Source organism: Hyaloscypha bicolor, assembly GCF_002865645.1.
Source record: "Hyaloscypha bicolor E unplaced genomic scaffold K444scaffold_136, whole genome shotgun sequence".
NCBI classification, from domain to species: Eukaryota; Fungi; Ascomycota; class Leotiomycetes; order Helotiales; family Hyaloscyphaceae; genus Hyaloscypha; species Hyaloscypha bicolor.
The window spans coordinates 1426704-1454026 of record NW_020194638.1 but is presented as its reverse complement, the minus strand read 5'-3'; the positions used below and the strand labels follow the sequence as shown (position 1 = coordinate 1454026).

At 48.8% G+C, this 27323-nt stretch overlaps 13 protein-coding genes across 13 annotated transcripts; 9 read left to right on the top strand and 4 right to left on the bottom strand.

The window, feature by feature from the left end:
* Nucleotides 1-3297: 3297 nt before the first annotated feature.
* K444DRAFT_539934 (sphingomyelin phosphodiesterase) lies at nt 3298-5500 on the top strand (the record flags this gene model as incomplete). Its single annotated transcript, XM_024875674.1, has 5 exons — nt 3298-3432; nt 3609-3695; nt 3747-4737; nt 4788-4927; nt 4985-5500. 5 exons carry the CDS (start codon nt 3298-3300, stop codon nt 5498-5500), a joined length of 1869 nt encoding a protein of 622 aa, XP_024731087.1.
* Nucleotides 5501-6069: 569 nt separating this feature from the next.
* Nucleotides 6070-7538, top strand: K444DRAFT_570810 (phosphoesterase-domain-containing protein). The gene is made up of 6 exons (XM_024877282.1): nt 6070-6423; nt 6473-6511; nt 6562-6844; nt 6896-7026; nt 7072-7182; nt 7227-7538. Exons 1-6 carry the CDS (start codon nt 6258-6260, stop codon nt 7421-7423), a joined length of 927 nt encoding a protein of 308 aa, XP_024731086.1. The 5' UTR covers nt 6070-6257; the 3' UTR covers nt 7424-7538.
* An 857-nt stretch (nt 7539-8395) lies between these two features.
* Nucleotides 8396-10185, top strand: K444DRAFT_540204 (uncharacterized protein; the record flags this gene model as incomplete). Its single annotated transcript, XM_024875691.1, has 2 exons — nt 8396-8850; nt 8895-10185. The coding sequence occupies 2 exons, from the start codon at nt 8396-8398 to the stop codon at nt 10183-10185; spliced, it is 1746 nt and encodes a 581-aa protein (XP_024731085.1).
* Nucleotides 10186-10421: 236 nt separating this feature from the next.
* Nucleotides 10422-11194, bottom strand: K444DRAFT_540598 (uncharacterized protein; the record flags this gene model as incomplete). Its single annotated transcript, XM_024875725.1, has 2 exons — nt 10422-10958; nt 11123-11194. The coding sequence occupies 2 exons, from the start codon at nt 11192-11194 to the stop codon at nt 10422-10424; spliced, it is 609 nt and encodes a 202-aa protein (XP_024731084.1).
* A 209-nt stretch (nt 11195-11403) lies between these two features.
* On the top strand, nt 11404-13051 carry K444DRAFT_655748 (uncharacterized protein). The gene is made up of 3 exons (XM_024886034.1): nt 11404-11897; nt 11948-12509; nt 12571-13051. Exons 1-3 carry the CDS (start codon nt 11517-11519, stop codon nt 12873-12875), a joined length of 1248 nt encoding a protein of 415 aa, XP_024731083.1. The 5' UTR covers nt 11404-11516; the 3' UTR covers nt 12876-13051.
* Nucleotides 13052-13294: 243 nt separating this feature from the next.
* Nucleotides 13295-15152, bottom strand: K444DRAFT_136978 (uncharacterized protein). Its single transcript, XM_024870519.1, has 5 exons — nt 14865-15152; nt 14289-14797; nt 13939-14236; nt 13556-13856; nt 13295-13507 (listed from the first exon to the last, which is right to left on the bottom strand). The coding sequence occupies exons 2-5, from the start codon at nt 14782-14784 to the stop codon at nt 13472-13474; spliced, it is 1131 nt and encodes a 376-aa protein (XP_024731082.1). The 5' UTR covers nt 14785-14797; nt 14865-15152; the 3' UTR covers nt 13295-13471.
* A 302-nt stretch (nt 15153-15454) lies between these two features.
* On the bottom strand, nt 15455-17582 carry K444DRAFT_646476 (uncharacterized protein; the record flags this gene model as incomplete). Its single annotated transcript, XM_024885204.1, has 3 exons — nt 15455-15470; nt 15521-17225; nt 17279-17582. 3 exons carry the CDS (start codon nt 17580-17582, stop codon nt 15455-15457), a joined length of 2025 nt encoding a protein of 674 aa, XP_024731081.1.
* A 989-nt stretch (nt 17583-18571) lies between these two features.
* K444DRAFT_618630 (uncharacterized protein) lies at nt 18572-19367 on the top strand. Its single transcript, XM_024881364.1, has 2 exons — nt 18572-18967; nt 19014-19367. Exons 1-2 carry the CDS (start codon nt 18754-18756, stop codon nt 19328-19330), a joined length of 531 nt encoding a protein of 176 aa, XP_024731080.1. The 5' UTR covers nt 18572-18753; the 3' UTR covers nt 19331-19367.
* Nucleotides 19368-19512: 145 nt separating this feature from the next.
* Nucleotides 19513-20347, top strand: K444DRAFT_618628 (DUF427-domain-containing protein). Its single transcript, XM_024881363.1, has 5 exons — nt 19513-19678; nt 19728-19738; nt 19790-19881; nt 19932-20012; nt 20185-20347. Exons 1-5 carry the CDS (start codon nt 19592-19594, stop codon nt 20214-20216), a joined length of 303 nt encoding a protein of 100 aa, XP_024731079.1. The 5' UTR covers nt 19513-19591; the 3' UTR covers nt 20217-20347.
* A 388-nt stretch (nt 20348-20735) lies between these two features.
* On the top strand, nt 20736-22079 carry K444DRAFT_598645 (uncharacterized protein). Its single transcript, XM_024878543.1, has 2 exons — nt 20736-20904; nt 20952-22079. Exons 1-2 carry the CDS (start codon nt 20769-20771, stop codon nt 21875-21877), a joined length of 1062 nt encoding a protein of 353 aa, XP_024731078.1. The 5' UTR covers nt 20736-20768; the 3' UTR covers nt 21878-22079.
* Nucleotides 22080-22270: 191 nt separating this feature from the next.
* Nucleotides 22271-24109, top strand: K444DRAFT_634930 (HET-domain-containing protein; the record flags this gene model as incomplete). The annotated part of the gene is made up of 2 exons (XM_024883808.1): nt 22271-23123; nt 23208-24109. 2 exons carry the CDS (start codon nt 22271-22273, stop codon nt 24107-24109), a joined length of 1755 nt encoding a protein of 584 aa, XP_024731077.1.
* Nucleotides 24110-24895: 786 nt separating this feature from the next.
* On the top strand, nt 24896-25310 carry K444DRAFT_136826 (uncharacterized protein). The gene has a single exon (XM_024870518.1). It carries the CDS (start codon nt 24986-24988, stop codon nt 25223-25225), a length of 240 nt encoding a protein of 79 aa, XP_024731076.1. The 5' UTR covers nt 24896-24985; the 3' UTR covers nt 25226-25310.
* Nucleotides 25311-25897: 587 nt separating this feature from the next.
* Nucleotides 25898-27297, bottom strand: K444DRAFT_618623 (uncharacterized protein). The gene has a single exon (XM_024881362.1). The coding sequence runs from the start codon at nt 26957-26959 to the stop codon at nt 26384-26386; it is 576 nt and encodes a 191-aa protein (XP_024731075.1). The 5' UTR covers nt 26960-27297; the 3' UTR covers nt 25898-26383.
* Between the last annotated feature and the right edge of the window lie 26 nt (nt 27298-27323).

Below are 27323 nucleotides of genomic sequence, written 5' to 3'. Positions count from 1 at the left end.
TTTAAATATTTTCGCACCAGTCTCCAGCGAGTAATATGAACTTACATGGTAGGAGTATTTCGCTTGAGGGTGGCAAGCTAGAACATCCAGAGTTTCACAGAGTCCGTTGACCCTTTCCTTGCAGTTCGGAATGAGTATCGCTTGGACTCCGGCTCCAAACCACCCTGACTTTCAGTGGCAAAGTCCCAATAATCCCTTTCTCGCTAGATGTCCTTGAAAGCGATGTTTAGGAGACTGAGGAGGCAGTGCTTGTAAGTGAGATTGAAGAAGAGACCTTGAATTTGGGGCATGGTATGATTGAGATGGGAGTCTTCCATGCTTTGAGCGCAGTTTGCTAAAGATTTTTCGTGAATTCCAATATAGCCTAACAAGCGCGAAGGGAGGAGATGATAATAGATATGTGGATTAATAAGGAGTAGTATGAGAATAATGGTTTCGAGATTCCTTTGCGGGTTACGTCTTTCATAGTGATGTAGATGATACGTCCTTTCAATGGTACGGTGATTCAACAACACCCAAAAGCAAAGAGCGAGTAAGAAAACGTTTCAAACACCGCGGAAAGTAAAGATATTCAAGAATTTGTCGAAGATAGGGTTTTGTTAAAAGAATTTTCTTTGCACGCTGTGCCGAACTCCAAAGAAATCAAAACAAGCGCAAGTGCAAGAAAGCCGAGGACAAATATTCTCTTGCACGGAGTTCTGAAGCGAGAAAGACAGCAGAAGGTTGCAGGAATGGAAAGCCTCTCCGTATGCCACATTGATCGACCAGACTAAAGCAGCAAGAGCAGGCCCGGGTGAGTGTATTCTAAGACACGCTTTCCACTTTGGGACGCGATTCGACGAGGAGGCCAAGCAAAATTCCGTGGTAGCCAGATGCGTTAGCGTAGAATATATCCTTGATTGGTGAGGGGGTTACGACGTTCCGCAAGGATGGGTAGAGAAGTGATGCCGACGTAATGAAGAACAGACCTCCCCAGACGCTGGACAAGTATATCACAAAAGTTGGGTTATACGGTCAGCCCGCCGAACATCCAGGAAGAGGTTTCAAAGGAAATCTATCATTTCCACGACGTTTCCAATGCGTATCATAATTCATTTATTCCCGATCCATGGGCTGTGCTTCGCGGCTATGGGCGCTCCTCCAGCCGACCACACCACATCTTCTAAAGCAGAGATTTTCGTCACAGGTCTTTCAAAACCAGGTACAACCTCCTTGGGTGATACCTTGGAATTTGTCAACTACATTCGCTCTGGGTGGCTTGGTATATGGTCTCAATACTTGTCTCGCCAGGCCCTGTTACCCACACCAAATCTTCGCTCCCTTACCCCAATGTCCGAAGAGTATATGGCCTTTGAGAATTTTCCATGGTGTCTCCCACAAGTCTATACCGGAATGAGCAGAAAATACGCAGACGCAAGGATTATTTTGAGCTTGAGCAGAACGAACATGTGTGGTTGGAGAGCATGCCAAAGCCAAATTATGGGAGGCCAAGGAGGACCATAAAACTATCTATGGCGGCTACCAAGTAGATGGGAATGAGGAAGTCTTCCTGAAGATGTGCTTGGATCACATTTGGGATGTGAAGGCATCTGAGACGGAAGAGATGAAAGGGCGAGGCGCAGAATCTGTGTTCGACCAGGTGATGTAAACGGATCGGGCAAAAGGGCAGAAGCTCGTAGGATTTTTGGAGATTGACTTGGTGGATGGTGTCATCACGCTGGGAGATTTCCCAAAGCCCAATGGCAATCATCTTTGGATTAACAGTAACCCACTGGGTTCGTGTGGATGAAGTACAGGTGCATGTTCTGGATCGACCGCGGGATCGTTAAGCTTGGTGGTTTCGCCTGGATGTGTACTTCCAAGATGTTTTTAGAGAAGCGCTTGAGAAGGTTTGGATTCCGAAGAAGGAGCGAGGATGGGTGTTTCGGTATGTAAGATTTTGCATCCGGACTTTCCGGAGCCACATAATCCTCGTTGGAAACTCGCACCTCTGGAAAAAGGTAAGAGCGGGGCAAGAGAGATCACCATACAGGCAGAGTCCATTCCAAACCGGCCCAAAGATAATTTGGTGATCCCAGAAAATCTATCGCGTGCGAGAGGTCATACAATTCCCCTTTCCCAAGCTCTACATAGCCCAAGCGGCTCCGCCTATGAAATCTAAATCCAAGATCCGCAACTTGAATCACTTCAACTTCTAGTGCTGGAAATTGAGTCTCGGACCAGTGGCCCGAGATCACTTGCCTGGGAAACCAAACATTGGAAGAGCTAAACAAGGGGAAGAACGGCAAGCTAAATGGGTGAAATTAAAGACGGAGAGAGGACCACTCCGAAGAGAGCCACTCGCCTTTCTTTTTTATATTTCCAAGAAGTTGGTCCACTCGAGCCTCTCCTTAATTCTCCCCCATGATTCTTGATTGTGATTTGTTGGCCCCCCTGAACCCCTAAGATTAGGCGAGTGTTCCGTGCCGAGTTAGCGGCCGCATGGCCCAAATTCGGAAAACGTCCCCCAGAAACATTGGTCACACAAAACCATCACACCCTCCTCTCAACCACCAAGAACTTTACCAGGCGCGTGAAACCCATCGAACAGCTCTCCCCGCCCCCATCAAGTCTTAAGGGGCTCCCTAGCTTTTGTGGCGACATGCTTCGACCCCGGCTGACCGAGACATCTCGTATTCCGCACGAGGCTGCCCCTCCTGCCTTCGAAAAGGAGTAAAGACCAGCTTGCAGTTTCCTCAACGAGCCCCATGGACGCAGAAGCTGCAGTCGATGAGAATACACGACTTCAGAAACGCGAAGGACCTTTTCTCAACACCTTTCAACGTGTAAAGACTCTTCGTTTGGTCGCCACCCACACCTGTGTTCCTGAACAGCTGGCTGTTCCCCACCCTGAGGATCACTCCCGCCCCCTGCATGACATGCGCCGAAGCCGCCGAGGCCAATGCCCCATTAGCCTGCTCAAGCTCCGATCGAATCACTGTGGGTATTAACAGGAGTATAGATGAAGGCTTCTTGTGATGGCTGTTCAGCTTCCTTATTGGGCCGCGGGGTAGGTCCCTGAGATTGTGGTCGGTTGGTTCAGCGCCTGCAGCCAATACCCGAAACCAAAGGACCACATGGACAAGGACTCCCCACATCACCTGCAAACTAAACTCGACTGATGCTTGTCACGCCCGAGATTGAGAATCTAGACGGCAGAATGTAGGTAGTAGTATATAAGTAAGTCGAACGTGGACTTTTCCCTGTTGTTCGCGTTTCTCTATCCAAGAACGGCACGTTTCAGCCCAGCTGCTCAAGATGAAGTTATCATACGCATTCCTTTGGTGCCTCCAGGCGTTGACTTTAACGTCTGCGGCTGCAATAGAGAACAGGGACCTTGCAAGTACAATTTTGGGAGAGATCGAATCCGCAGCAAGTTGTGCGGGATGTGATGTACGTCAATTCAGCTTGTTATAACCTTTGTACATTCTTTATATTGGCGTTCAAATATGCTCCGAGGCCCTTTTTATCAAGTGTCAGAAAACCTGTCCAACCAAAAAAGGAAATGTTTTGTCACAGGGAAGTGGAGAGACGATCTTGAATTTCTTCTAACACCAGGGTTGTCACAGGCAGTGCTAGATATTCTCAAACTTCTTGCTGCGCTAGGCAACACAATTTTTGTCAAAACGCTGACGGAAATTTGTATTCTGGCAAAGGTCAGTAACATCATCCCAATATCAAACTGAAGAATTCTGACGATAGACCAGGCTGATGACAAGGATGTTTGCACGGGAGCCGTTGGGTTGGAGGGACCCATCATTGCACAAGATTTGCGAGCGATGTCGATACCGTCTCATACCTCCCAGTTATTCTGCATCACATTCTTTGGTCTCTGTCCCTACCCGCCTGTTACTCCATATACCGTTCCATTTCCCTCACCAAAGCCTCCAACCAGTAGGCCAGTCGTGAGCAGACAACTTCCAATCCAAGTGGTGCATTTCAGCGACATTCACGTTGATCCGTTCTATGAGACTGGAGCCAGCTATAACTGTACAAAACCAATTTGCTGCAGACCATACACTTCTGCTGAAGCGCCAGGTAACAACAAATATCCAGCTGGACCATACGGCAACACGAAATGCGATGCTCCAGTCAGCCTGGAGGATAGCATGTATGCCGCGATAAAGCAAATTGCTCCTAATGCCGCGTTTACACTCTTCACTGGAGACATTGTGGACCACGCGGTTTGGTTGACGAACCAAACTCAGAATATCAAGGACATCAACGACGCCTATACGAGAATGTCCGGCCTTCCCCCAGTTTACGGCGTTGTGGGGAATCATGAATCATCACCTACTAATGCGTTCCCTCCAACGGCCCTTAAAAACAATGTTGAGCAATGGGTTTATGACACGCTGTCCGCTGACTGGAGTCAATGGATTGGTTCTACTTCTGCTTCAGCAGCGGATAAATTTGGTGCTTATTCTGTGATCAACGGAAATCTGCGCGTGATCTCAATCAACACGAATCTGTACTATGGGGGAAATTACTGGTTGTATGAGAAAACCATGGAGGCCGATCCAAGTGGCCAATTTGCCTGGCTCGTCAGCGAATTGCAAGCGGCCGAGAATTCTGGCCAACGAGCATACATTATTGGACACATGCCAATGGGTATGGGAGATGCATTTAGAGATGCCTCGAATTATTACAGCCAGATCGTGAATCGCTATTCAGCTACTATCGCTGCTGAATTTTGGGGTATGTTGCTTCCACTCTTTAGACTTTTTGACAATACTAACTTGAGATAGGACACACTCATACAGATCAATTTCAGATTGCTTACAGCAACTACACAGCACAGTCCTACTCAAATGCTCTCGAGACCTCCTACATCTGTCCGTCAATGACGCCAACTTCCGGACATCCAGCATTCCGCGTCTACTCAATTGTAAGTTGGCTTCCATTTTGCAAGCTTCATGATAGTAAAGCTGACTTGGGACCACAGGATCCCGTCACCTACGGTGTTCTCGACGTGACAACCTACATCGCCAATCTCTCTGACCCCAACTACCAAACCACAGGTCCAGTCTGGACAAAATACTATTCCGCAAAAGACGCGTACGGCCCCCTCGTCACACCACCTCTCACGGATCCAGCTGCGGAGCTGACCCCAGCTTTCTGGCACAACCTCACCACCGTCTTCGAGACCAGCCCCACCGCATTCCAAGACTATAAAAACCGACAAACAAGGGGCTACTTCCCTACCACCTGCACAGGCACCTGCCAAACTCAAGAAATCTGCGCGATTCGAGCTGCGGAATCACAATACAATTGTGCAACTATCACGCCTGGAATCAACTTCCGCAAACGAGACGAGGTTATTGAAAGATCTCAGGGCGTGATTGAAGTGGGGGAATGTGAAGGCTCCATATTGAGACCTATTTTGGCGAAGCTGGCAGCAAAGGATGGGTTATTGGAAGAAGCGGTGCTCAAAGCGAGAGCCATGTATAGAAAGAAGTGATTTGCTCGGTCTGATCCGAAGAGAGATGTTGTGTAATATGACGTATAACATAGAATACCATCTAATGTATAGAAATGACAACAATTCCAAACCAGGGGTCCCGTTGCGGATGACCTCCGCCTTCGTCACGCCCACCCATCTGCTGATCCGAGGCTCGAGGAAGTCGGTTCTAGAAGTGACTTTTTGCACTCGAGTAGAAGATAACTTTCTATCAGCACAGAGAATTGACCAATTCTCTCATTGGTGCCCCTCCCGTAGATCTTCTCATCTCGTCCTTCCCTTCAGGGCCTTCCCACCCGACTGTACCCCTCCTCTCCTGCGCTACCATCAAAAACGGAAGGTGGGCCACTTATGCAATGCACAACATGTTCAGCACAAGGGCAGAGCCGGCGGCACTTTAACGCACCCCAACCAATCCGAGCTCCACGCCCCTGAATATCCACCCCCGCGCTTCTGTGATAGTGATCGCCCACGTCGCCGAACCGAATTCTTGTTGTCAACTCAAACGGATAGAGCATGGGTATACATAAAACTTTCAAATAGGAGGGCCAATCAAGGAGCTGGGGAATGACTCTCCAAGTGCAAATACTTGAGTCGTCGGCAGGAGAAAGTGATGATGGGCTAAGTGGTGGAGCGGGTTGGAAAAGGGTGATGGCGTAATTTTTAAGCATAAATGACTTCAACATCGTCCGTGGAGACGGAGGTTCTCCCTTCACATTTATTTTTGTTGATCAACGAGAATAATTCGTAATTCAACATGTGGTCAATGGTTTGTCTTTCATTTTGGCTTGGAACTGCGTTGGCGCAGACGCAGTATACTTCGACTGGGACGGCCGCAATTGCAAAGGCGAGAGCTACGGCGTTGACGGAGAGTCCGACGAGCAATATTGCTGGGAAGACGTTTGATCGTTTTGTGACGATTTGTAGGTACTTCCAGACCTTATTCGGGAAAAGATACTGACTTTGAACCAGGGCTGGAAAATACCGATTACTCGATGGCTGCTGCGGATGGTGAGTTGAATTGCCGTACCTCTTTGAGGAATGTACTGACAGCCAGATAGCAAATCTCCAATGGATCGCATCTCAAGGCATCCTGCTCAACAATTACCTTGCCATTACTCATCCATCTCAGCCAAACTACGTTGCTGCGGTGGGAGGCTCTACTCACGGCGTTACTGGCGACAGCTTTACTCGCATCAGTTCAGCTAGTAAGACGATCGTTGACCTGCTTGAAGCTAAAGGAGTCAGCTGGAGCGAGTATGAAGAAGACTCGCCCTACAGTGGCTTTGAAGGCGACTACGTCAACCAGAAGACTGGCGCTAATGACTATGTTCGGAAACATAAGTATGTTTCCTGATTTTGAGTAGGAATGAGAGCTAACCCATTGATGAACAGTCCACTCATGAGCTACGACTCCGTCACATCCAACTTGGATCGCCTTGCCAAGATCAAGAATTTCACTATGTTCTACACTGATCTGAACAATAACCAACTCCCGCAATGGATATTCATAACTCCCAATATGAGTAAGTCGTCTTCCGAAACTCCATTTCAAATGCTAATATCTGCAGCAAACGATGGCCACGATACTTCCGTCACTACGGCAGGAAAGTGGGCAAGATCTTTCCTCACTCCTCTATTGAGTAATGCAAACTTCACGAAGAAGACCTTGGTTCTTCTGAGTAAGTTCCCTGACCTCCTTCGACGACCCCGACTAACAGCCTAGCTTTCGATGAATCGGAAAACTATGCAAACAACAATCAAGTTTTCTCCGTTCTTCTTGGAGACGCCGTCCCTGCTTCGTCCCACGGGACTACTGATACTAAAGCGTATAACCATTACTCGCAAATGGCCACGGTCGAGAACAACTGGAATCTAGGAAACTTGGGGTTGAGTGATGCAACAGCTTCAACGTTCTTTTAACATAGGGGAGAAATAGAAATGATATATGCTCGAGTGGTTTTTGGGACATTTGTCTGGATGTCATCCGTCGGCAATGATATAGGGGGGCTCGAGTCAGGTTGTGGTTCATGCTGACATGTTGCATGAATTTGATCCTGCAGCTGCTTCAGCAACACAAACGAGCAAATTAGAGGCGTCCCAGCAATCCAGATCCACTCCGCTTCCCCACAACTCCGAGTGAATGGTCACTGCGATATGCAACAAATGCATTGTTTTATGCAGGTGAACTCGTGACTACTCTCATGAAATGGAAGTGGATATATTGTTAGGAGGCGAGAGGAGCCTCGGAACTCGTAATAATATTTGCTACGTTATGTCTTGAGAGCAGTTTCGAAATTGGAGAGATTGAAGAACTTGAGCGACCCACAGTAATTGCCCCCTTGTAAGGAAGAGGTAGGGAAGAAGCTTCGAAGGCTTGGTTGGTACTTGGGGGCTATCAGGCTTCGAAGTCACCAACTCGGTGAAGAGGGAGGCTATACGCATGAAAGACCTTGTATTCTCAATCAATCGACAATAGCTCTTCCAGAGACTTCAGGAACGTCAGGTCTTCGTAAAATTGATGCTTGTTCATTTCTTTAACCAGTTTGGCTTCCATGTCGCCTTTGACTCCTCACTTTATCGCGTGAAAGTGAATTAAGCTCTGTTGGCAGCCTCCACTTTGAAGAATATTCACCAGTTCAGACCAGACTCAAAATTCCACAAGATGCAAAAAATCCCGATTTGATCCTCCAATCTTCAACCTTGTCTGGATTCTATGGAGTCTTTTCCACAGAACATCGAGAGCACCCTCAAACACATCCCTGCAACTCGGGCACTGGTCCGTGCGCCCTTCCGCATCGGGTCGCCATGAAGATCAAAAATGTAGGAAACCGCCCCAAGGCGACGTCCCTCATCCCTAGCGGCGACCACACTCGTTCAAACAGCTTCTCAAATATGTCCACCGAGGGCACCGGCTCTCCCCAACGCGAAGCAACCCCTACAACGACCCCTACCATCACCTCCATCCCACAAAAACGCGCTCTAGAAGACGACCACCAACCTACTGTCTCTTCCCCCTTGAACCCAGACTTCAAGCCCTCAAAACCCCAAGATGAAGCAGCTCTGGCACGAGAACGGGCACCTCGAGCCAAAAAGGAGTCCCTGAAAAAGCGCGAATCGAAAGCTGGATCCCTTGCGCCAGATACCAGCGCGAGAGCTACTCCAGATCCGAAAGCAGGGACTGAGAAGAAGAGCAAGAAGAATGAGGCGCCGCCGGCTCCTATGCGATATAAGCTGCCTCCGCCCAAGTTGACAGATTTTGAGCCCCCAAGAGGTCCGATTTTCATCCCGAGTCATGCGAAAACTGCACCCGATGGGTCGGAGATACAGTTTAATGAGACGACGGACCAGTAAGTTTTGCAAGGATTTAGAGAGGCATTGCTGACCAATGTAGTGTGTATAACAAGAAAGCTTTCCATTACACGCATTGTATTGCTGATCCAGCTTTCCCAGCTTCTCTCTATTACAGGCAATCAGAAACCGAGCCCTTCGAGCCACGACTGAATTTCGAGGATACTTCGACACACATGTTCTTGGATGAATCTGGAAAGCATGTCACTACGGATAAAGGGTTCAGAATGGCGAAGGCGAACGTGGGTGTACGAGAGGGGAGATGGTATTGGGAGTGTAAGATTACCAGCGGAATACCAAAGCGGAAACGAAGTGATGGCGGGGGCCATATTCAGGAGGAGAGCGCAAATGGGCATGTGCGGATGGGGTGGGCAAGAAGAGAAGCTACGCTAGATGCGCCAGTAGGGTTTGATGCCTACAGCTACGGACTTCGAGATGTGGCAGGCCAGAAAGTGTACATGTCGCGGCCGAAGGATTTCTTCCCGCCAGGAGAGGATATCAGAGAAGGAGATGTGATTGGACTGGAGATCAACCTGCCATCAGAAACATTACATCGGAAGGTTGTGGAGGGCAATTACAACCCTGCGGTCGATCTTACAGACGACGAGAACCCTGGAATCGAGAGAGCGGACATTATCCGAGACCGGGTCCCCATCAGATTCAAGGCACACCTTTATTTCGAACAGATTGAGTACCAAGCTGTCAAAGAGCTGGAGGAACTCATGAATCCTTCACCAGTCATCTCTTCGAGCGGAGGAATTAGTTCAGGGCACACTCAGGATCCAGGACCAACACATCCATGCCCGTCTCTGAGAACACTGCCGCATTCGAGTATTAAGATTTATAAGAACGGAGAGCTCATTGGCACACCATTCACCAACCTCTTCGCCTTCCTGCCACCGGCATCGAAACCACTTGCCCAAGTTGGAGCCCGAGAGGGGTTGGATGATGGTATGCTAGGATATTACCCAGCAGTTTCGGTATTCCGAGGCGGAGCAGCAGAAGTGAACTTCGGTCCACACTTCTGGTATCCACCACCTGGATTCGAGGACCAAGACGACGAGGTTGACATGATTGGAAGTGACCAGCCCACAACCTCGAAGCTGCAAAAACTGCGAGCAGTGGGTGAACGATATGATGAGCAGATAGTAGAAGATATAGTGTATGATATAGTGGACGAAGTTGATTTCTGGATGCAGGATGGTGGCGTAAGCGGAAAAGGGGCCACGAATGGCATGCGTTCTTCAGCGGGCGTCTCGGTGCAGGATGGGATGCTTGCTGGTGGTGTTCTGGGATCTGAGGAGATCAAGGAGTTGGTGCAGGATGATGAGTGAGCAGGCGATCGCGATCGGAGTTTTCTGAAGATACCTCCAAATGTCCCAGTTTTCCGGTCTTTTCCGGCCGCGTGGGAAGGTGTTTCTCTAGCATAGAGAGAACAACCCCCTTTGTACTCATATAACGTAAAAACGGTATCCCTCTAGACTTCCCAGTTTTTCCCTGTGAACTGCGTCCCAACCAGCATGTCTTAATCCTCAATAAATCCCAATTGTCCTGTTTTAGAACTCCCAACTCAGTACCCAATCCTCGACATCTGGAGTCTCTCCTCAATAGCCCGAAGCCTGTTCTCATACTCTCTCACCATGCCCATCGTATCCCTCAACATAAATTGGGTCTCGGTGGTTTCCTGCGCAATCCGCCTGATCTGCGCCTTCTCCAGCCGGTTGGCAATATTATAAATATGTCCCCTCGCTCTTAGCCAAAGCAGCCGGTGCCAAAAATCGCTTTTATAATACTGCTGCGTAGCATCAAACGACCACTCCAATTCTTTCTCCCTTCCCTCGTGCGGAGTCACTAAAAAAGGCCTCTCATAGTTCTTGAACTCTTTTATCAAGTCTTTAACTGCATCGTTTATGACTCTGGTAGGTCCGCCTTCGTAGTATAGACTCTTCAATTTAGAACCTGGGTGGTCACCCTCTCCTCGTCGCCGTTTCCGTTTGAGGTGTTCTCGTTCTTCGTACAAGCCTTGTCGGAGGACGGACAGGGCGTCTTGGATTTGGTTGGGAGCGGAACCGAGGGTTAGGAAGGCGTCCCAGAATGCGTGAAGCCACTGGAGAAGAACTGGGTCAGCTATTGCCAGTAAAAATACCCCCTGAAACCGATCGACTAGCAAGAATTTCTTTCTGAGAGTTTTCCGCCCAAGAGACTGAACAGAATTGCGCTCGGCACTACCGGGATTGCCAAAAAAAAAAGAGTTATTTGCGTAGGACTTACAATCGCAAGTGTAAAAGAGAATGATATGAAGCCGATAACGATGGATGCGATGCTGATTGAGGGCAGGGCCATGGCTTTTGTGGACATCAGCCCATGCGAGACAACGTGGGGTTGCGGAGGGGCAGTCGACGAATGTGGAGAGAAAGTAAACAACAACCTGAGGTTGAATAAGAATGTGGCGCTCCAGGGATCGACACAGGAGCCGAGATCTTGCTTTGCAGGGGTATCAAAAATGACGTGTGGCTTATGCAGACGAACAAAAGCTGAACAATGGGGCGTCACTGGCAGCCCATTCAATGAAACCTGTCCAAGAAATCTCGACCTGAGTAATTTCCTCTTAATGTCTTTCTCGCCAACTTTCTCCCCTCGATCATAACGAAGCAACACCGCCAAGATGATGGAATACTTCACCTACAAGAAAGTGAAGAAGCACCAAGCTGAGAAGAAGGCCAAAGATGGAGAACAAACGCCCATCATCAGCGAAGAAGATGAGCACTTTCTCACCCGTGTCATCTCTACGGAGGGCACACCGCCACCTCTGCCTGAACGACCTCGATTCGGCCCCGAAGCTGGAGACTCGATGAACAATCTGGCGCAGATGGTAGTTCACGATGGCAATGGCATGACTGAACCAGCTGGGGATGGCACAACTAAATTAGCTGTCGAGCAGCAGGAGACCAAACAGAAAGACAAAGGCAAAGGAAAGGAGAACGAGAAGCACGATGACAAGAAGGCATCTCGATTCTCGTTCCTGGCCCGAAGTCTCACGAAGAAGGTAAGTTCTTGCCCCGGTCCCAACTTCTCAATTCAAACTAACAGCCCCAGAAAAAAGAAGACCCCAACCCCAAACCAGTCGTAACACCCGACGAAACCACGAAAGAAGAAGACGACATAATCCGCGTTCTCAACGACCTCAACCTGGCCGCTGTTAACAACAACGCCTTTTCCATGTCCAAAGAATCCCAAGAGCTCGTCCAAAAATTCACAGTGATCCTCAAAGACCTTGTCAATGGCGTACCAACCGCATACGACGATCTCGTCCACCTGCTTGACGACTCACAAGGCACCTTGGCCAAGAGCTACGATCATTTACCCAGCTTCTTGCAGAAGTTGATTACACAGCTGCCGACGAAGCTGACGGGTAGTCTGGCGCCGGAATTGCTGGCTGTGGCGACGGAGGCACAGGCGCTTAATACAGCGGGTGCGAGTGCGAGTGGTGGAGGATTTGGAGCAGCTGCCAAGAGCTTCCTTAAGCCGACAAGTTTGAAGGATTTGGTTACGAAGCCGGGAGCTGTTGTTGGATTACTGAAGACTATTATGAATGCTCTGAAGCTTAGATGGCCTGCGTTCATGGGCACGAATGTCTTGTTGAGCTTGGGGCTGTTCGGTATTCACCCTTTACCTTTGCCCAATCATATTAACTGAAATCGTACTAACCTTGGGAACAGTCCTCCTCTTCGTCTTCTGGTACTGCCATAAACGCGGCCGCGAGACCCGTCTCGAGCGTGAAGCAAAAGTCAACAGCGAGGGCCGAATCATTGAACTGGACGACGACCCCATGGTCGATGACCCTTCGGCCTCACACCGACGTCCAAACTCGTCCCAGAGAAGCACAGAGCGTGAACGTCGTTCGGCTTCGAGTAGGGAGCATTCTGAGAGACCGACGAGTTCGAGGAAGAAGAGTTCGGATAAGCACCGCAAGAGCTCTGACAGTCAGGGAGGAGAGAAGATAGGACGAGTGTCGAAGATATGATGCTGCGATTGAGAATGAGATACCCTTACGAATTGTATGAGTGATTTGCAGCGGCCAGAAATTTGGATGCGGGCGCCAGGTAATTGAGAACATAATGGTGGGTGATGGTTGAGAAATTGGGGCGTTAGAATAGGAAAATAAAAGGATAATCTCTGCGAATCCCATTTGCGTCAGGTGAAACCTTTGAACTCTACCGTACGTCCAGCTGAGCGGTCGAGACTCAGAGCACAATGAAGAAGACATGGCCAAAAATGGTAGGACCTCTTGCTACAAGTGAATTATTATTCTGTGCTACGTAGCAAAAACCGTGAAAACAACGCAGCATCTTCCCCATATAAGCTAATGTGATACATGTAGAGCAAGCAAAACCTTCAGCCCAGTATTTGAGAGAGTCGAAGTATCTCAAACCAGCGCACGAAACCGTGGGAAGCATACTCTCTTGCAGGCCAAAGATCAATGCAAACCCGAAGATCGACCCCAGGCAACCCAATTGTGCAAGTGAAAGAAACCACATGAGAATACCTGCCAACAATCGTGCCACAGCCAAAAGTCCCTGGAATCAATGGAACTATAGGCCAGGCGTGGCGCAGAACCCACTAATATCTGTCTTTGCGTTTCTTCGAAGCTTTGGTCTGGGCAAGAGTTAGCATACAAGTTATATGGGAAGGGTAGCCACATACTTCCGCTCCATCCGGTCTTGGCTTAGTCAGTTCTCTCATCAAAAACGCCTCGAGAGCAACTAGCTCCTCCTGTGTCACATCCGATGCTCCATATAGCCCAGCACAATTTTGGACAGTGACCTTCTGGAGACCTCGAATAGCTACGAGCTTGTCGAAACCATTGGTCTTTCTGAATCGCTTAACGCTGTCTTCATTCTGGAACGTATGTTGACGTCTATGATATGGCGCCGCGTCGACAGACCATTTGGTGATCATTATATGGAGAACTTTGAGCTTCTTGCACTGTGCGAAGAAGGTCAGCCTATGTAGGAGAGTTAGCATTTGCTCGATTATGATTGACCCACGAGTTCAGGGACATTGCTCTGAAAGGGTCCAAGACCTACGTTGCGATATCCTTTTGCGAGAAGCCCCACCAATCGAATGTAATCTCCTGGACATTCTTGGTGACTGATTCTCTATACGGCATGAAATTCTTTACGATGCTATTGATCTTGAAATTATTCTGATAGAAGAAGGGTCGACATTCACGGTAGATTTGGCGACTTGCTCTCAGTAAAGCTAAGCCGAGAATCTTAGAAGGCGCTGTAGTGGGTCGAATTGGGACATTGGCAATGATGGCATACTCGTAGATCTTGAACCGTAATTCAAGAGGCAATTTCATGAGCCGAAAGATATGGCCATCTGCTTGAATCAGCATGTGTTCGTACGTTCAAATCGAAACTGGATTGCTCACCAGCGCTCTTAGCAGCCAACTCTGTCTTCAATATCGCCTCGTCCCATTGTTCCTTATTGATTGCGAACATCCCACGCCGCTCTGGATCGCCCTTGAGAATGTTGCCGGTATCCTCTGAGGCAATAAGGCCACGGGGAACAGTGTTCAAGTTGACAAGCTCGTACTTTCCGCCGCCAAGGCTGCGTACGATGCAAAGACCTTCCTCGAGTTCTGTACCTGCCTCAAAAGTGGCAAAGACTTCCTTCTTCACCTCCTCGACAACCTCGACAACTCCGAAACCATAATCACCTTCATCGTCCTCTTCGGATTCCACTTCGGATTCCTTTTCGCTCTCTTCCTTGTAATTCACCTGCTTTCTGGATGCGCGAGCTGGGAGTTTCTTGATTTCGATGATCTCCTTTGCGACCCTCTTTGAGGAAGATCTGTACGGAGTTTCGTTCTTGGCCTTGGATGCACCGACTCGACCGATGGTCAAGCTCCCCTTCGTGGCACGCATCCTGCTGAATGACCTGAAGGAAGTCAGTATCGGTTCGCTTTCAAAAACAACCGGAACTATGAATCAGGATTTGAGCATACCTCGGAGAAGAGCCCTAAACACAATCTACTACTGAATGAAGTACAATGGAGTTCGTCGCGTTTCGTTCTGGACGGACGAGGTTGGTGGATGGGAGATATTTTTGGAGAAGGAAGGGCAGGAGTCCTGTTATGGTCGACTCGCTAAGCGAAAGGGAAAGCGCGATATAAACTTGAAAAAGCGGCAAGTGACACGAATGTTCGGATTCACGTTTGCCTCACTTTTAAGAATGGATTTGAAGATGATTCTCGAGAGAATATAGAATCATGTGACTTGGGAGAATATTTTCCCTGATGATATAGCATTAACTGTAATGCAAAAATGCTCGTCGAGACCTGTTAATTGAAGGCCCAGGGCCAATTCAGGGATGAGCGTGGATGTACTGCCTGCTTTCCATGGGAGAATGAAGCTGCAACTGCATTATTGCAGCACCAAATTAAATGCAGTTATCTCGGAAAGATAATAGTCAATGTGCACAACTTCAGAAGACTGATTGAAATCATTACGGATCTAGTAAAAAGGGTATACTTTTGTTCTCCTAGCAGTCTCTAGCTAGGGTTCATATCCTACACCCAAACTCCAAGGATTACATCTAGAATACAAGTCCCCTGAAGAAGGGTCAGCGAACAGTCTTTGGGTGTCAAGGGACTGAACTTACACTTGATGGATAGCGGTCGGGCCTTCTTCGTTGAACTCCACTCTTGAAAGAAATCCCTTTGACAATCCCTGGTCGACAACGAAGATAACCTTTGCCGCCACCTGAGATCCCAAGAAAACCGCTTCCTCGTACAGCTTCAATTCTGGGAAGTAGCCTGGAGGACTTGCCACCTTAATGCTTGTTGGTGATTGTGAGTGAGAAGAGTGGCTATGCGTGCCATTGTACGATGTGACCGACAGGTTGGGATTCAGAGCAGGATTTGACGCAGTCGTGGCGGCAAGCAAGAGAGGATTGACTGCGCTGGCGGTAGGAGGAGCATGGGGCGTGAATGATGCGTTGGGTGTCTGTGAACCAGTACCGCTCGGCGTGGCGAGGTTGGACGGCAATTCGCTCATAAACATCGTAGCGGAGCTGGGAGATACAAGATATCGATTGTTGAGGGTGGTCAACAGCGCCTCCTTGAAACCTCGAACTTTCGACCCTGATCCACAGATTACCAATGCATCCCAAGCATCTTGTCTCTTTGAGATATCGTCCACAGACAGGATTGTGCGATAAATAGTATCAGCAACCGCATCTAGATAGCCCTCATCTGCAGCTTGGAAGCGTTCGATACCAATCTCGATGTCCCGACGGATTCGCTCCGGGTTCTCTTCTTCCCGGTTCTTTCGTCTCTCTTCTTTGCGTGCAGCTTTCTGCTGTTCTCGACGTGCAGCTTCATCCTCAATAGGTGCCGGTTCAGATTCGGGAACGGCAGCAGCAGCGGCACTGTCTGCAGGATTAGCTTCGCTAGCGACAGCCGTCTCACTGGCTGCAGGCGCGGCGGGTGTAGGTTCAGGGGTCTTTTGTCTCTTTGCATCCGGAGTATCCTTGATGATCTCCTCGTAGTGGAAGATCGCACGAGGTCTCTTTGAGTTGGGAAGTCTTGCAGGCCTTGCAGCCGCCGCTGCCGCCTCAGCCTTCTCAGCGTCTCTCTTCTCTTTTCGTGCTTGCTTCAGCTTTTCTTTCTCTGCTTTCTCCTTCTCTCTCCTCGCCAAAACCTCTTGAATCTTGCCACTCGTCACAATACTGGCAACGTCTAATACGCCATCATCCTCTATTTGTTTATCATCAAAAGCATCGTCGTCTTCTCCAACTTCCATATCAAGTACTGGGACATGAGGCACCTCCGTAATCCGAACGCTTGGTCCCGACGAGGTCGCACCTGTGGATGCTGCAGCTGCTGGATTGCTGATGACGGCGGCCTCTTCTTTAACATCAGTACCTGGAAGTGGAGTTCCTGGAGGTAGGATCTCGCAGACCGGGCTCCGCTTCAATTGCTCTGCCATGTCTCTTGTGAAATTCTTGGCCTTGAGCAGCTTCATCAGTCGCTGTGTCATAGCCTCCCCTCCGGAATGAGGAACTGTTCCTCTACCGGAGATTTGGAAGTCTGTGACAGCCGTCACATCAATTTTCCCAAATCCAACATCAATAATAGTGGCATTCGCAATTCCAAACGCATACGACGTCGCCAAAGCGCTGTCCATAATGCAAAGTGCGGGTGTCTTAAACTGCTCGAATAAGAATGCTGTGAGATCTTCATGGTTCTTTGCGGTCCAAGATGGTTGTGCGATCAGCATTATAGGGGTGTGCAAGGTTGGCGACAGTGTGTTGTGAACATGCTGAAGAAAAGCCCAGAAAGCTGGCATGTTATCGATCCGGCCCTCTGCAATCAATATTAGTTGTTAAGCTTGAAGAGTTCACGCGGCAATTGCCTACCTTTAAGCGGGTATATCGCGCCTTCGTCGTCTTCGGGTAGCTCAATCAGTTCTTCATCACCTTCCTCCGCCATCTTCGGTTCTACAGTTCCGCCCATCTCGACATCCCCGCCATTGATCACGACCTCCTTCTTCCTGGATCGAATTTTGTACGGCTCATATGTTTTCCCATCAGGGGCCGGAAACATGCGAGTGGGGAATCTATGCGACGCAGGAGTGAACGATTCTGGAAGGCCGAGTTGCGCCAAAGTCGTTTGCGATCCTGGCGCAATGATCAAGATGTGCTCATCTCGAAAGGGAGGCATGTTGATTTGGGCTGGGCCGAATCTTTCGACTGCGGTGGTAATAGGGCTGAAGTGGGAGCCTCGTCTTACTGAATTAGTGGTGGCTGGTGAAGTACTGTCGCTGTGACAGACGCGAGTTTTACGTTGACTTGAAGTTGACGCGAAGTATCAGCACCCCTGGCTTTTAAGGCACAAATATCCACGTGACCAATGTCTTGGTTAGTGCCAATTGGAACCTAATGGAGCCTTCAAAGGTCCAAAGATTAAATTGATCTATTTGATTTGCCGGTGCCTCATTTTTCGCTATCTCTCTCAACATGCTACACCGGGTGGTGGCTTCCTTTGTTTAGAAATTGCGCCGCGACTTTTCTGTCAAGTTGGATGGATTGAGGCAAGTACCACGTTGACCTTGCATCGTTCTGGATCTTCACGAAGTTCACTTCATGCTCTCGTCTTTTTCTTAATATTCAAATTGTCTCAAGTTCCTAGACTGTGGGGGCGGTACGGAGGGATCAACCAACGACAAGTCGAAGAACGATCCAGCTCACCAGAGGGAGCTTACCAGAATGATTGGAGTTAATGGACTCTTGGTTTCTGCCCAAGCGATTCATTTCTGTCACCGTTGTTCTATTCACAACTCTGCTGTTCGGTTAGGCAACAACATTTGACGCAGGTACATTGCCATCAAGCCCGGGAGGTGCAAGAGAGTGGAAGATGTAGAGAATTCTGGATCCCAGAATTGGTGAACGTCCCTGAGAGAGCATTGTCGGAAGCCGTGTTTTCTAGAATAAGATGGCGGGCCATTAAGTCCTGTTGCCAAAGTCTCTCTTGCCGTCAAACTCGGTAAGTCCGGATCAAAGGACGTGGGTAGCCTTGCACTTCCTACTTATCGTCCGAACTTATCTTTATATTGAACTTCAAATCAAAAACGGTCCCACCCGATTCGGGGTTTAGTATACCCTGAGCAACTCTGTATACTCCGAATATAAAATCAATTCCGCAATGCAGAAGGCCAACATCAGATACGCCCTTCGATGGTCCAAAGTGGGGGAATCATGACTCACCACAGCTGATCAAGCTCAATTGCCCTCAAAACTCTATGAGTCAATGTCCAATTTAAAAACTCCATATCAACTTCCTTGATCAACCAAAAAATCTTTTCCATGCCTTATAAATCCCCATCCAATTCAATATGCCCAGTCCAACTACATCTCAATGGTATAGAGACCAATTCCTGATTTCTACCTCACAAGCTCTACTGCAACATGATGTCATCAACGCGGTATTTGACTCGGAATATATGTACTGGACGAAGCGAATTTCAGACGAGGCGATGAAGCACATGCTCTCCCACTCACTCTGTTTTGGAGTCTACGCACTCCCGGAATCATCAACTGAAATCGCCTGTCAGCCCCCTCCAACCTACTCCAAACACTCAATTAACAGACTCAGGTCGAACCCCACCAACACAGATCGGCCTTGCTCGAGTCATCACAGACGAATCCACCTTCGCCTACCTGACCGACGTCTTCATCATCCCTGAGTACCAAGGCAAGGGTATCGGAAAATGGCTGATGGAGTGTATCAACGAGACGCTAGACTCGTGGCCGGACCTCAGGGGTGCCATTTTGTACACAGGAGGTCATGATGGAGAGCGTGCAATGAAGTTCTATGAGAAGATGTTTGGGATGAAGAAGTTTGTTCCTGGAACGGGAGGCCTGGAGATCATGTCTAAGAGAGGACCGGGGAGTGTCTTTGATGACATATGAGCTGGACACGATTATTACAGCTTGACTCCGTTGAGACAACGAAATGTAAAAAACAGGGCGTTGCACTTGAAGTTTGAGCCAGGTCTCACCATAAACGGTAGTAGAGCTGCACGTGACCCGCCCGCTTACCCCTCCTCGTCATGGATCTGTAATCAATGCATATGATTCCACATCCTCATGAGCTTTTCTTTACTTAAAGCAAGCTCTCTATCCAGGAATACAACCTTCAATTCCCGTCTATCCAAACACTACGTACCCACAATGACTCACGGAAAAGCAATTGCAACGGTCTCTGGCCGGACTATCGCGGAGACTGATGAGTACGAGGTTGTTGAAGGAAATATCTACGTACGTTGCCCATTGGCCTTCCAATTGACGCTTACTGATTTAATTTCAGTTCCCACCTTCGTAAGTTCTGGTGTGGATGATTGTGAGACGTGGCTTGACTTCGTTCTTCAGGTCGATCAAGATGGAGATGATGACCAAGACTGATCACATAACCCATTGCCCATGGAAGGGAGCTGCTTCGTATTATACGATCAATCTTGATAGTAAGTGTGCTTTGGAGGAGTTGAAAGTGATGGAGCTCATGAGATTGTAGAAACTGAGTTCAAGAATGCGGCGTGGTACTATCCAGAACCCTTTGAAAAGGCGAAGAATATCAAGGACCATGTTGCTTTCTGTGAGTACTAACTCATCTTCCTTTGACTGCTACCCCCTCGTGCCTAGATTCTAGGTGTTCCCAAAGATCCGGCGTATGGATACTCTTGTCTGATCTCTCGAGCCCGCTGGGCAGGGATTCAAGGGACTCAGAAAGTGTTGTGTTGACCAGAGCTGATGATCCGGATCTCTAGACAAGAATATCGTCACTGTGACCACCGAGTAAAGATAAGAAAGTGCGGCGTAAGACAGGTGCTTGGAGGCTTTCTCTTTGCCCAGATATTCTTTAGGGTTATTTTAGCCAAAAGTTGCAGGCCTGAGTTCTTGAACATCAATCGAAAAACTTTCTCCACTCCAACTTGATGTCCTCATCTGTCCCTGAGATACAATCTAGAAATCGCTTGGTCGAAACTCAATCTCTACATGATGTCCTACGGAGGGGAGGCGGAAACAAAGTACTTTGCATTCAAATGAGGTGGGTGGCTCAGAGCAACACTTATTCCAGGGGGGCACTTAGCTTCGATGACCAGGCATGAAAAAGAGAACTCAGTCTTTAGCTTCTGAATCGTACCTGCGGGGGTTTTGCTTTTTAAAAAATAAAAAATAAAAAGAATGATGAACAATGATTTTATAAGCAGGAGGTGATGAAAAGTTCGAACTGGGGGCCAAATATATTACCAGGCATCCCAAAAACACGCTAAAAACACGTCCCACCAAATCGCGTCTCCCACACCTGAAGAGTCTACAGAACTTCAACAACCTCAATTTAACAGCAAAGATGTCGGATGCCGAAGATATTCCAGCCCATTACAACGATGGAAACCGCGCGTTTCTTCAATCCTTCCTTGCTCGCGGGGCTATGAAATTCGAAGATGGCCAAAAAGTTCTCGCAGCCATCTTCACCGTACAAGAAGGTGAGCAAATCCCTCAGCCTCGTCAAGACATGGCTCACACTTCCTAGAAAGGAAAACGGATCCAAAAGATGTAACCCAGGCAGATTTCGATTCATACATATCCGCTGCCGCAGACGCCATCTCTCCTTACGACTACGAAATCCGCAGCACCCAGCATCAAACCACCAAAGAGCGAATATACGCCCTCGTAAACAGCGTCAGCGATCCCCTTACCCAACTCGCGACTACTCGAACAGCGGACGAGATATCTTACATCAAGCGGCTCCTAGATGCGATGTTCGAGACCCACAATACGAAACGTAGAGAAGTCATGGCGGTCACAAGTATGCAAGCAATGGAGATCAAAGTCCGGAAAGGCGGCGGTAGGCAAAGCGGAGGAGGCGAGCCTGCACAAGCTACACAATCATCCGATAGAGGCCTGACACAAAACGAAACTGAGAAGCTGCTGGCAAATCTGGTAAAAGAGACTTGGCTTGAGAGGAGCGCGGAAGGTTTTTACACGCTCTCTCCACGTGCGTTATTGGAATTGAGGAGTTGGCTGGTTGAAGCGTATAATGATTCCGATGACCCGGAATCGTGGCAGAGAATCAAGTTCTGTCAGGCGTGTAAGGAGATTGTGACGATTGGGCAGAGATGCACGGAGAGAGAATGCAATGTCCGGTTGCACAATATTTGCACAGCTGCATTCTGGAACTCGAGGCCGGGGAAGAAGTGTCCGACGTGTGAGACTCCGTGGCTTGGGAAAGCGTACGTTGGGCAGAAGGCGATCACTAGTACTGAGGAATACTTGAAGGGCAAGAGAAGGAGTGGTGGAAAAAGAAAGAATGATGCTGTGGAAGAAGAGGAGGCCCAGGAAGAAGCCGAAGCCGAGAGCAGTAATAGGAGAAGGAATAGGAGGAGACCCGTGGAGGAGGAATCGAGCCAAGAGGCAGAGGATACACCCGTGGAGGACGAAGGTGAAGGCGAAGATTAGGAACAAGACGACAAGGAAGATGAAGATGAGTTAGAAATAGGCTTTGATCACTGGAGTAATGCTTTGGGAAGTATATCCGGGGCGTTCGTGGCATATCAAAGACAATGATCCGCAACAGTTGGAGTTTTATGATACTCTGTACAGTTCCAATAATTTCATAATGGGAATTATTTGAACAGCAACCTTCCCTTGAGCCTCGGTTCACTGAACAAACTCTTCCGGCGTTATATTCGTCCGCTTCAGTGGCGGTCTTACCCCAGTTTCCCCTGGAATTGCCCTGTGAACCCCTGGCAGTCGCTTGCATGGTCTTGCATTAATAGCAGCTCAGTCGCATCATTTCAGAATTTCTTTCACGGCTTTTTCCTTTCTACTGTCCAGTTCCAGTTAGTTGCAATGGCTAAAATCGAGCGGATAGTCCCAATCCTCAACCCTGCTTCCATCGAAGAGCCTCCAACAACTTCTCCATTCGAGTATACTCCAATCAAAACCACAGTCGATGGCATTCGACTGCTCATCCTCGAACCAGCTCAAGATTCTACCACCTTGATCAATTGCAGATTGATCCAGGTCACATTTGCACAGAAACCGAAGTATGAAGCACTTTCTTACACATGGGGCGACGAGACCATCCGTCGAAAAATTACAATTGATGGGTATGACTTCACAGTTGCTCAGAATCTCTTTGATGCCTTGGTACACCTGCAACACCGCTCTGAAGAGAGGGTTCTTTGGATCGATGCAATCTGTATCAACCAGTCCGACATTTCCGAGAAGAACTCGCAGATTAGCTTTATGCCGTTTATCTACACGAGGGCGAAGTGTGTCTTAGTCTGGCTAGGTATTGTCAATGCACCTTCTGAGCAGGAGAGCGGCGCTAAGGCAAGCCCGGTTGCATGGAGATCCATCGAACCAGACCCGGTCCTGCGAACTTTGGCAGAAAATCCATACTGGAGAAGAGTCTGGATTATTCAAGAAGTCGGTCTCGCGAGGAAAATTCTCGTCCACTATGGTACTGTTCAGAGAGAGTGGTCGGCATTGATCAAAAACTTTCGGTCCAATTCAGAAACTCGGGATAGTTTGCCGGTCAAGCTGCAGAAACAGATCGATGAGAAATATGAAGATGGCCATAAACTTCAGGCTTTGATTGAGAATCATCGAGATTCCCTCTGCAAGGAACCAAGGGATCATATTTATGGCTTCGTCGGATTGGGGGTGGATTGTCAGGACGGCTTTCCTATGGATTATGGTAAGTCCGAATTTCTTATAAGGCACTGTCTCAACTCCAAATCACACCTTTCAAGGCAATGCTAATTCGACATTCTGGGGTTAGGGAAAAGTCCGTATGAGGTTTGGAAGGATGTTATTCGCTTCAAGAATGCCAATCAACCTAAGAATAACCCACCATTTTCCGAGCCTGAAATTGACACACTTTGTTTCGGAAAAGTGGTCCAAGATTTACTGGGAGGCCAGGGAATCGCGACTGCAGAAGACCTTGCTCGAGATATCTTTCAATCCACCCTAGTCGACTTGGAGCTCGACGAAGACGAGAAAACTGCCAAAATTCTGGTTACGGCACGTGTTTCTGCGCGGATCGTTCACTTGGGTCCTACCTACCAAGAAATCATGTCCAATTTTAAAGCTGTGGCGACTTGGAAAGCCAGCATGAATCGCCATCTTTTCCCCAACGAGCAACCTTCGGCAAGGGAGGAGAGTGATCAGTTCTTAGAGCTGTTGGAGGACGTTGAGGTCGAGGACTTGAGAATTGTGGAATCGTTCGACAGAGACATTTCGGTCCCTAAGCCTCAGACGCCGGATTGCTTGCTCTTTGCTGATCAGAACGTTCGAAATTTTGACGAGATGCAGAGCGACAAATTTGTGGAGCCAGAGCCGACCTCCACAGATCCAAGATTGTTTTTGCTTGGTGGAGTTCCAGATTATGGCGACGAGTCATCCGGGAAGGTCGGTCTTGCTCCACACAAAAGCCGGGTTGGAGATTATATCTGCTTGGTTCACGGAACTCAGAAAGCCATCGTGGTCCGAAAGGAGGAAGGGAAGGTCAGGGTGATTGGAACTGGTGCAGCGGCAGAGAATCGATACAAAGCTGAAGCTTCAAAAGAGGATAGTATAAACACAGGGAAGAGGTTTGGAACTACGAATCTCAAGTTCATTAACACTGAGAATCGACTCGATCTCTATGTTGATATTGCCACGGCGTATCAGTTGATGGGATAACAGTTTTCTTGGGAGTGAGAGTGGAAGTTGAATTTACCATGCAGGATCTGATTGACTACATACAATACAACGAAACACCTGCAACAAGCACCAAATTCAATGAGCCCACTTCTTCTTGCGATGCAAGCACACCCGCGGAGGTCACAATTCGACAGATCAATAGTTGATGAGAGCTTTGGCTTCGCCAGACTAAATAAGCCTGGGTACTGACACCTTCCGCCCCGTGAAGGCAGCTCTCAATGGAAGGTTACCTATAAACAATTAGCAGAAATAACGAAAGCACTAGAAGTTAACAGTTGGCAAAAACACTGGGGCACTAAATGTTAGCAATACCAAAAGAGCCTGTAGATGTTAGCGAACAGGTCAGCTTGCGAGGCCACGTTACCTGGTTCAGGACTGCGCTACAGGTGATGTTCAGACGAAGAGATGGCCCTATGCTCAATGAGCGGCACACACATCTTGCCTGTCACCCAGCAGAAACCAGACCCCGACCAAAGCAAGCAGCTACCCCCAACCCCCCCAAGATTCTCCTTCCCCAAGGCACAAGATGGTAGAGTAGCCAGCTCTCCAGTGGCCGGCAGAAGAAGGTTTGGAGTGATTGATGGTACAAGCATCACCATCCAGACACGAGGAGAAGAACGGGTTCCCAGTCCGTCTTCGAAAGAAAGTGATTTGTGTCGAAGTAAGAGAATGTAATGTTGCCGAAGCAGTCATCAGCTCTTTGCCCAAAGAAGCTGAAAAGGATTGTTGATTTAATGAACTGGGAATTTGCCGAAGCGAGCTAGCTCTCCGCCTAGAGACTAGAAAGAGTGAAATGGCCGCACGCAGACACTCTCTCAAGCGTCCAACGAAAGTCTTGAAGAGTGCGGAAGAAGAATGAAATCAAGCATTCAGAATAGTATCGCAAAAGCCATATCGATCCGGAAACTTGTCATAAAGCCAACGGACATTGGCTTTGAAGGCGCATCGATAGTACTGGCAGTCATCAGGAGAATGATGATGAGGGCCTTGGCACTGGTCCAAGTAATCATCCTCGCCGTTGTCATCAAGTGGTGGAACATAAAACGGCCGTCTGGCCGGATCGGACAAACATGCGGAACACCAGACGCTCACTAGTACAGGACGATATCGAATGACAGGCGTCCCCCTGGCTGCGGCCTAGATACAAGTCAGCAGTTGCTCAATACAGAATGTTCCAGGAAGTTGGAACAATGGAAACACTTACTTCGGCACAAGAGCGGCAGCCCGACGGCGCGGTAGTCGATCCATCGATGATCGGCCCATCATGGTCTGGTGGCGGCCACCGAATTTCTCTCTTGGATTGAACCAAGGAATAGCTGCCATCGTAGACAGGACCTTTCCCACGGCCGTTGTTGGCTGTTGGCTGAAGAAGCTTCGCTTCGTCGAGGGAAAGGAAAGTATTCGGAGGCGAGTCTGCCTCAAAAGCCTATTTCCAAGAAACAAGAGTCAGCATTGGGGAATGGAATATCCCAGGAGGTGTTGGACGTTGCGAGTAGAATGTCCCAATAAATGTTGGGCATTGCTACGAGGGGGATTGATGTTACAAGAAGTTGGTGCTTACCTTGATGCTGTGGATGTTCCATCCACCATACTCTACAAATCGGACAGATTTCGAAGCCTTGGGCTTGGCCTTGACGACCACGAGCGGCGCCACGGACAGGCGAGCGAGTCGGTCATCGACCACGGCAAGGTCAACTTCCATCAAACTGTTAGCATGGAATGTTCATGGAGTCTTTGGGGCATTGAAAGTAGGGCTAAGGCTTACCGGCGGGCGACTTCTTGACCACTCGAAGTGGCTGCGCTGGGCTGACCTTCCGGGACGTCACTGGCGATGGGCGAATGGAAACCGCTGGCGTGGCCTTCCTTCTGGCTCTAGTAACCTGCAGGCGAATAAGTCAGTATAAGAGTGAAGGATGATGGATATACTGTGCACGGTAGGTGCATTGCAAGAATGACAAAGGAGATACTGCGCACGATTTGTATATTGCAGTCGTCGACGACAAGGGATGCATTATCCCAATATGTACATTGAGGAAGGAAGGCTATGGATGTACTGTCCAAGATGTGTACATTGCAGGAAGCAAGAGAATGGATGTGTTGAGGGCGATGCGTACACTTGCAGGTAAGACGACAATGAATGTACTGTGCACGATGTATGCAAATTCATCAAAAATGCGCAGGGACAGAACACGTAGGAGAGACAGTGAAGATGAAAAACCGAGGGGCTAGGTATGGAGCTGGGGTGATATAAACTTACTCGCTCAATGTGCGCATCGATCGACCGCTCGGTGCGGGCAGACGACGCCGACGATGACGTCGCCGACGTGGTCGAAGGAACGCGAGACGGTGGTACAGAAGCAAGTCGAGGGACAGGAACAGGCTGAGGTTTGGCAGGAGGAAGCACTGCCGGCTTCGTGGTAGCAAATGCAGAAGCGACCTTGTAAGTCGTAGTGGCGGTACGAGTCTTACGAAGCTGCCGGTCGCAATCTGGGTCAGTAACGACGACCCCAATTGCACAGGAACACGAAAAGAAATCAGAGCAATACTTACACGCTCTACATGCTTGAGAATTGAGTCCGCTGTCTTCTTGGGCATAGAAGAGGCAGAGACGGTGGTGGGAACAGGTGGTCGTCGAGAGACCGAAGGAGTGGCAGACTGCGCTGGGATGGCGACAGTCGAAACAGAGGAAACAAAGTGCTGGGAGCGCATAGGAATACGAGAACGGGTGTTGCTCGAGGCAGAACGAGCTGGAATGGACATTTGAACAGCTGCTAGGGTGGCGAGGCCAAACAGTGCTCGGGTGGGCTTGGATGCACGGCAAGAAGACATGATTCGCAAGCTTAAGAAGAAGAAGAAAGCAAGAAAAAAGGTGGGTGATGGGACACTATAAGGTGGGCTGCAGCACTAAGTTGTTAGGGAGAGAGGTCAAGAGAAAGGAAGGAGCAGACTCGGGGCAAGGGCAGACTCGGGGCAAGGGCAGACTCGGGGCAAGGGCAGACTCGAGGCAAGAGCAACCCAGTTGAACAACAACGAAGAGTCTTCGATCAAGACTGACCTGGCTCTGCTCAAGAGGACGAGAGCTAGACAGTAGTTGCTTGCAATGGGAGTTGCTAAATATGGAGTCATAGAAAGGTTTTGCAAAAATACAAAAGAAGTTGAAAATGGATAAATAGCTCAAGACTTCCTGAGCCCT

Bases quoted from the DNA above. Each gene is read 5' to 3' on its own strand.
- K444DRAFT_136978 (XM_024870519.1), bottom strand. From the start codon at position 14,784: ATGCGTGCCACGAAGGGGAGCTTGACCATCGGTCGAGTCGGTGCATCC. The intron at 13,857-13,938 runs GTAGGTCTTGGA...TCTCCTACATAG, and splicing joins TCGCAAAAGGATATCGCAAC to GCTGACCTTCTTCGCACAGT. The intron at 13,508-13,555 runs GTATGTGGCTAC...ACTCTTGCCCAG, and splicing joins CAAGACCGGATGGAGCGGAA to ACCAAAGCTTCGAAGAAACG.
- K444DRAFT_618623 (XM_024881362.1), bottom strand. From the start codon at position 26,959: ATGTCTTCTTGCCGTGCATCCAAGCCCACCCGAGCACTGTTTGGCCTC.
- K444DRAFT_618630 (XM_024881364.1), top strand. From the start codon at position 18,754: ATGCCCAGTCCAACTACATCTCAATGGTATAGAGACCAATTCCTGATT. The intron at 18,968-19,013 runs GTCAGCCCCCTC...TAACAGACTCAG, and splicing joins ATCATCAACTGAAATCGCCT to GTCGAACCCCACCAACACAG.
- K444DRAFT_598645 (XM_024878543.1), top strand. From the start codon at position 20,769: ATGTCGGATGCCGAAGATATTCCAGCCCATTACAACGATGGAAACCGC. The intron at 20,905-20,951 runs GTGAGCAAATCC...CACACTTCCTAG, and splicing joins CATCTTCACCGTACAAGAAG to AAAGGAAAACGGATCCAAAA.
- K444DRAFT_655748 (XM_024886034.1), top strand. From the start codon at position 11,517: ATGATGGAATACTTCACCTACAAGAAAGTGAAGAAGCACCAAGCTGAG. The intron at 11,898-11,947 runs GTAAGTTCTTGC...TAACAGCCCCAG, and splicing joins CCCGAAGTCTCACGAAGAAG to AAAAAAGAAGACCCCAACCC. The intron at 12,510-12,570 runs GTATTCACCCTT...CCTTGGGAACAG, and splicing joins GTTGAGCTTGGGGCTGTTCG to TCCTCCTCTTCGTCTTCTGG.
- K444DRAFT_136826 (XM_024870518.1), top strand. From the start codon at position 24,986: ATGAAATCAAGCATTCAGAATAGTATCGCAAAAGCCATATCGATCCGG.
- K444DRAFT_570810 (XM_024877282.1), top strand. From the start codon at position 6,258: ATGTGGTCAATGGTTTGTCTTTCATTTTGGCTTGGAACTGCGTTGGCG. The intron at 6,512-6,561 runs GTGAGTTGAATT...ACAGCCAGATAG, and splicing joins CTCGATGGCTGCTGCGGATG to CAAATCTCCAATGGATCGCA. The intron at 7,027-7,071 runs GTAAGTCGTCTT...TAATATCTGCAG, and splicing joins ATTCATAACTCCCAATATGA to CAAACGATGGCCACGATACT.
- K444DRAFT_618628 (XM_024881363.1), top strand. From the start codon at position 19,592: ATGACTCACGGAAAAGCAATTGCAACGGTCTCTGGCCGGACTATCGCG. The intron at 19,882-19,931 runs GTAAGTGTGCTT...ATGAGATTGTAG, and splicing joins TTATACGATCAATCTTGATA to AAACTGAGTTCAAGAATGCG. The intron at 20,013-20,184 runs GTGAGTACTAAC...CCGGATCTCTAG, and splicing joins CAAGGACCATGTTGCTTTCT to ACAAGAATATCGTCACTGTG.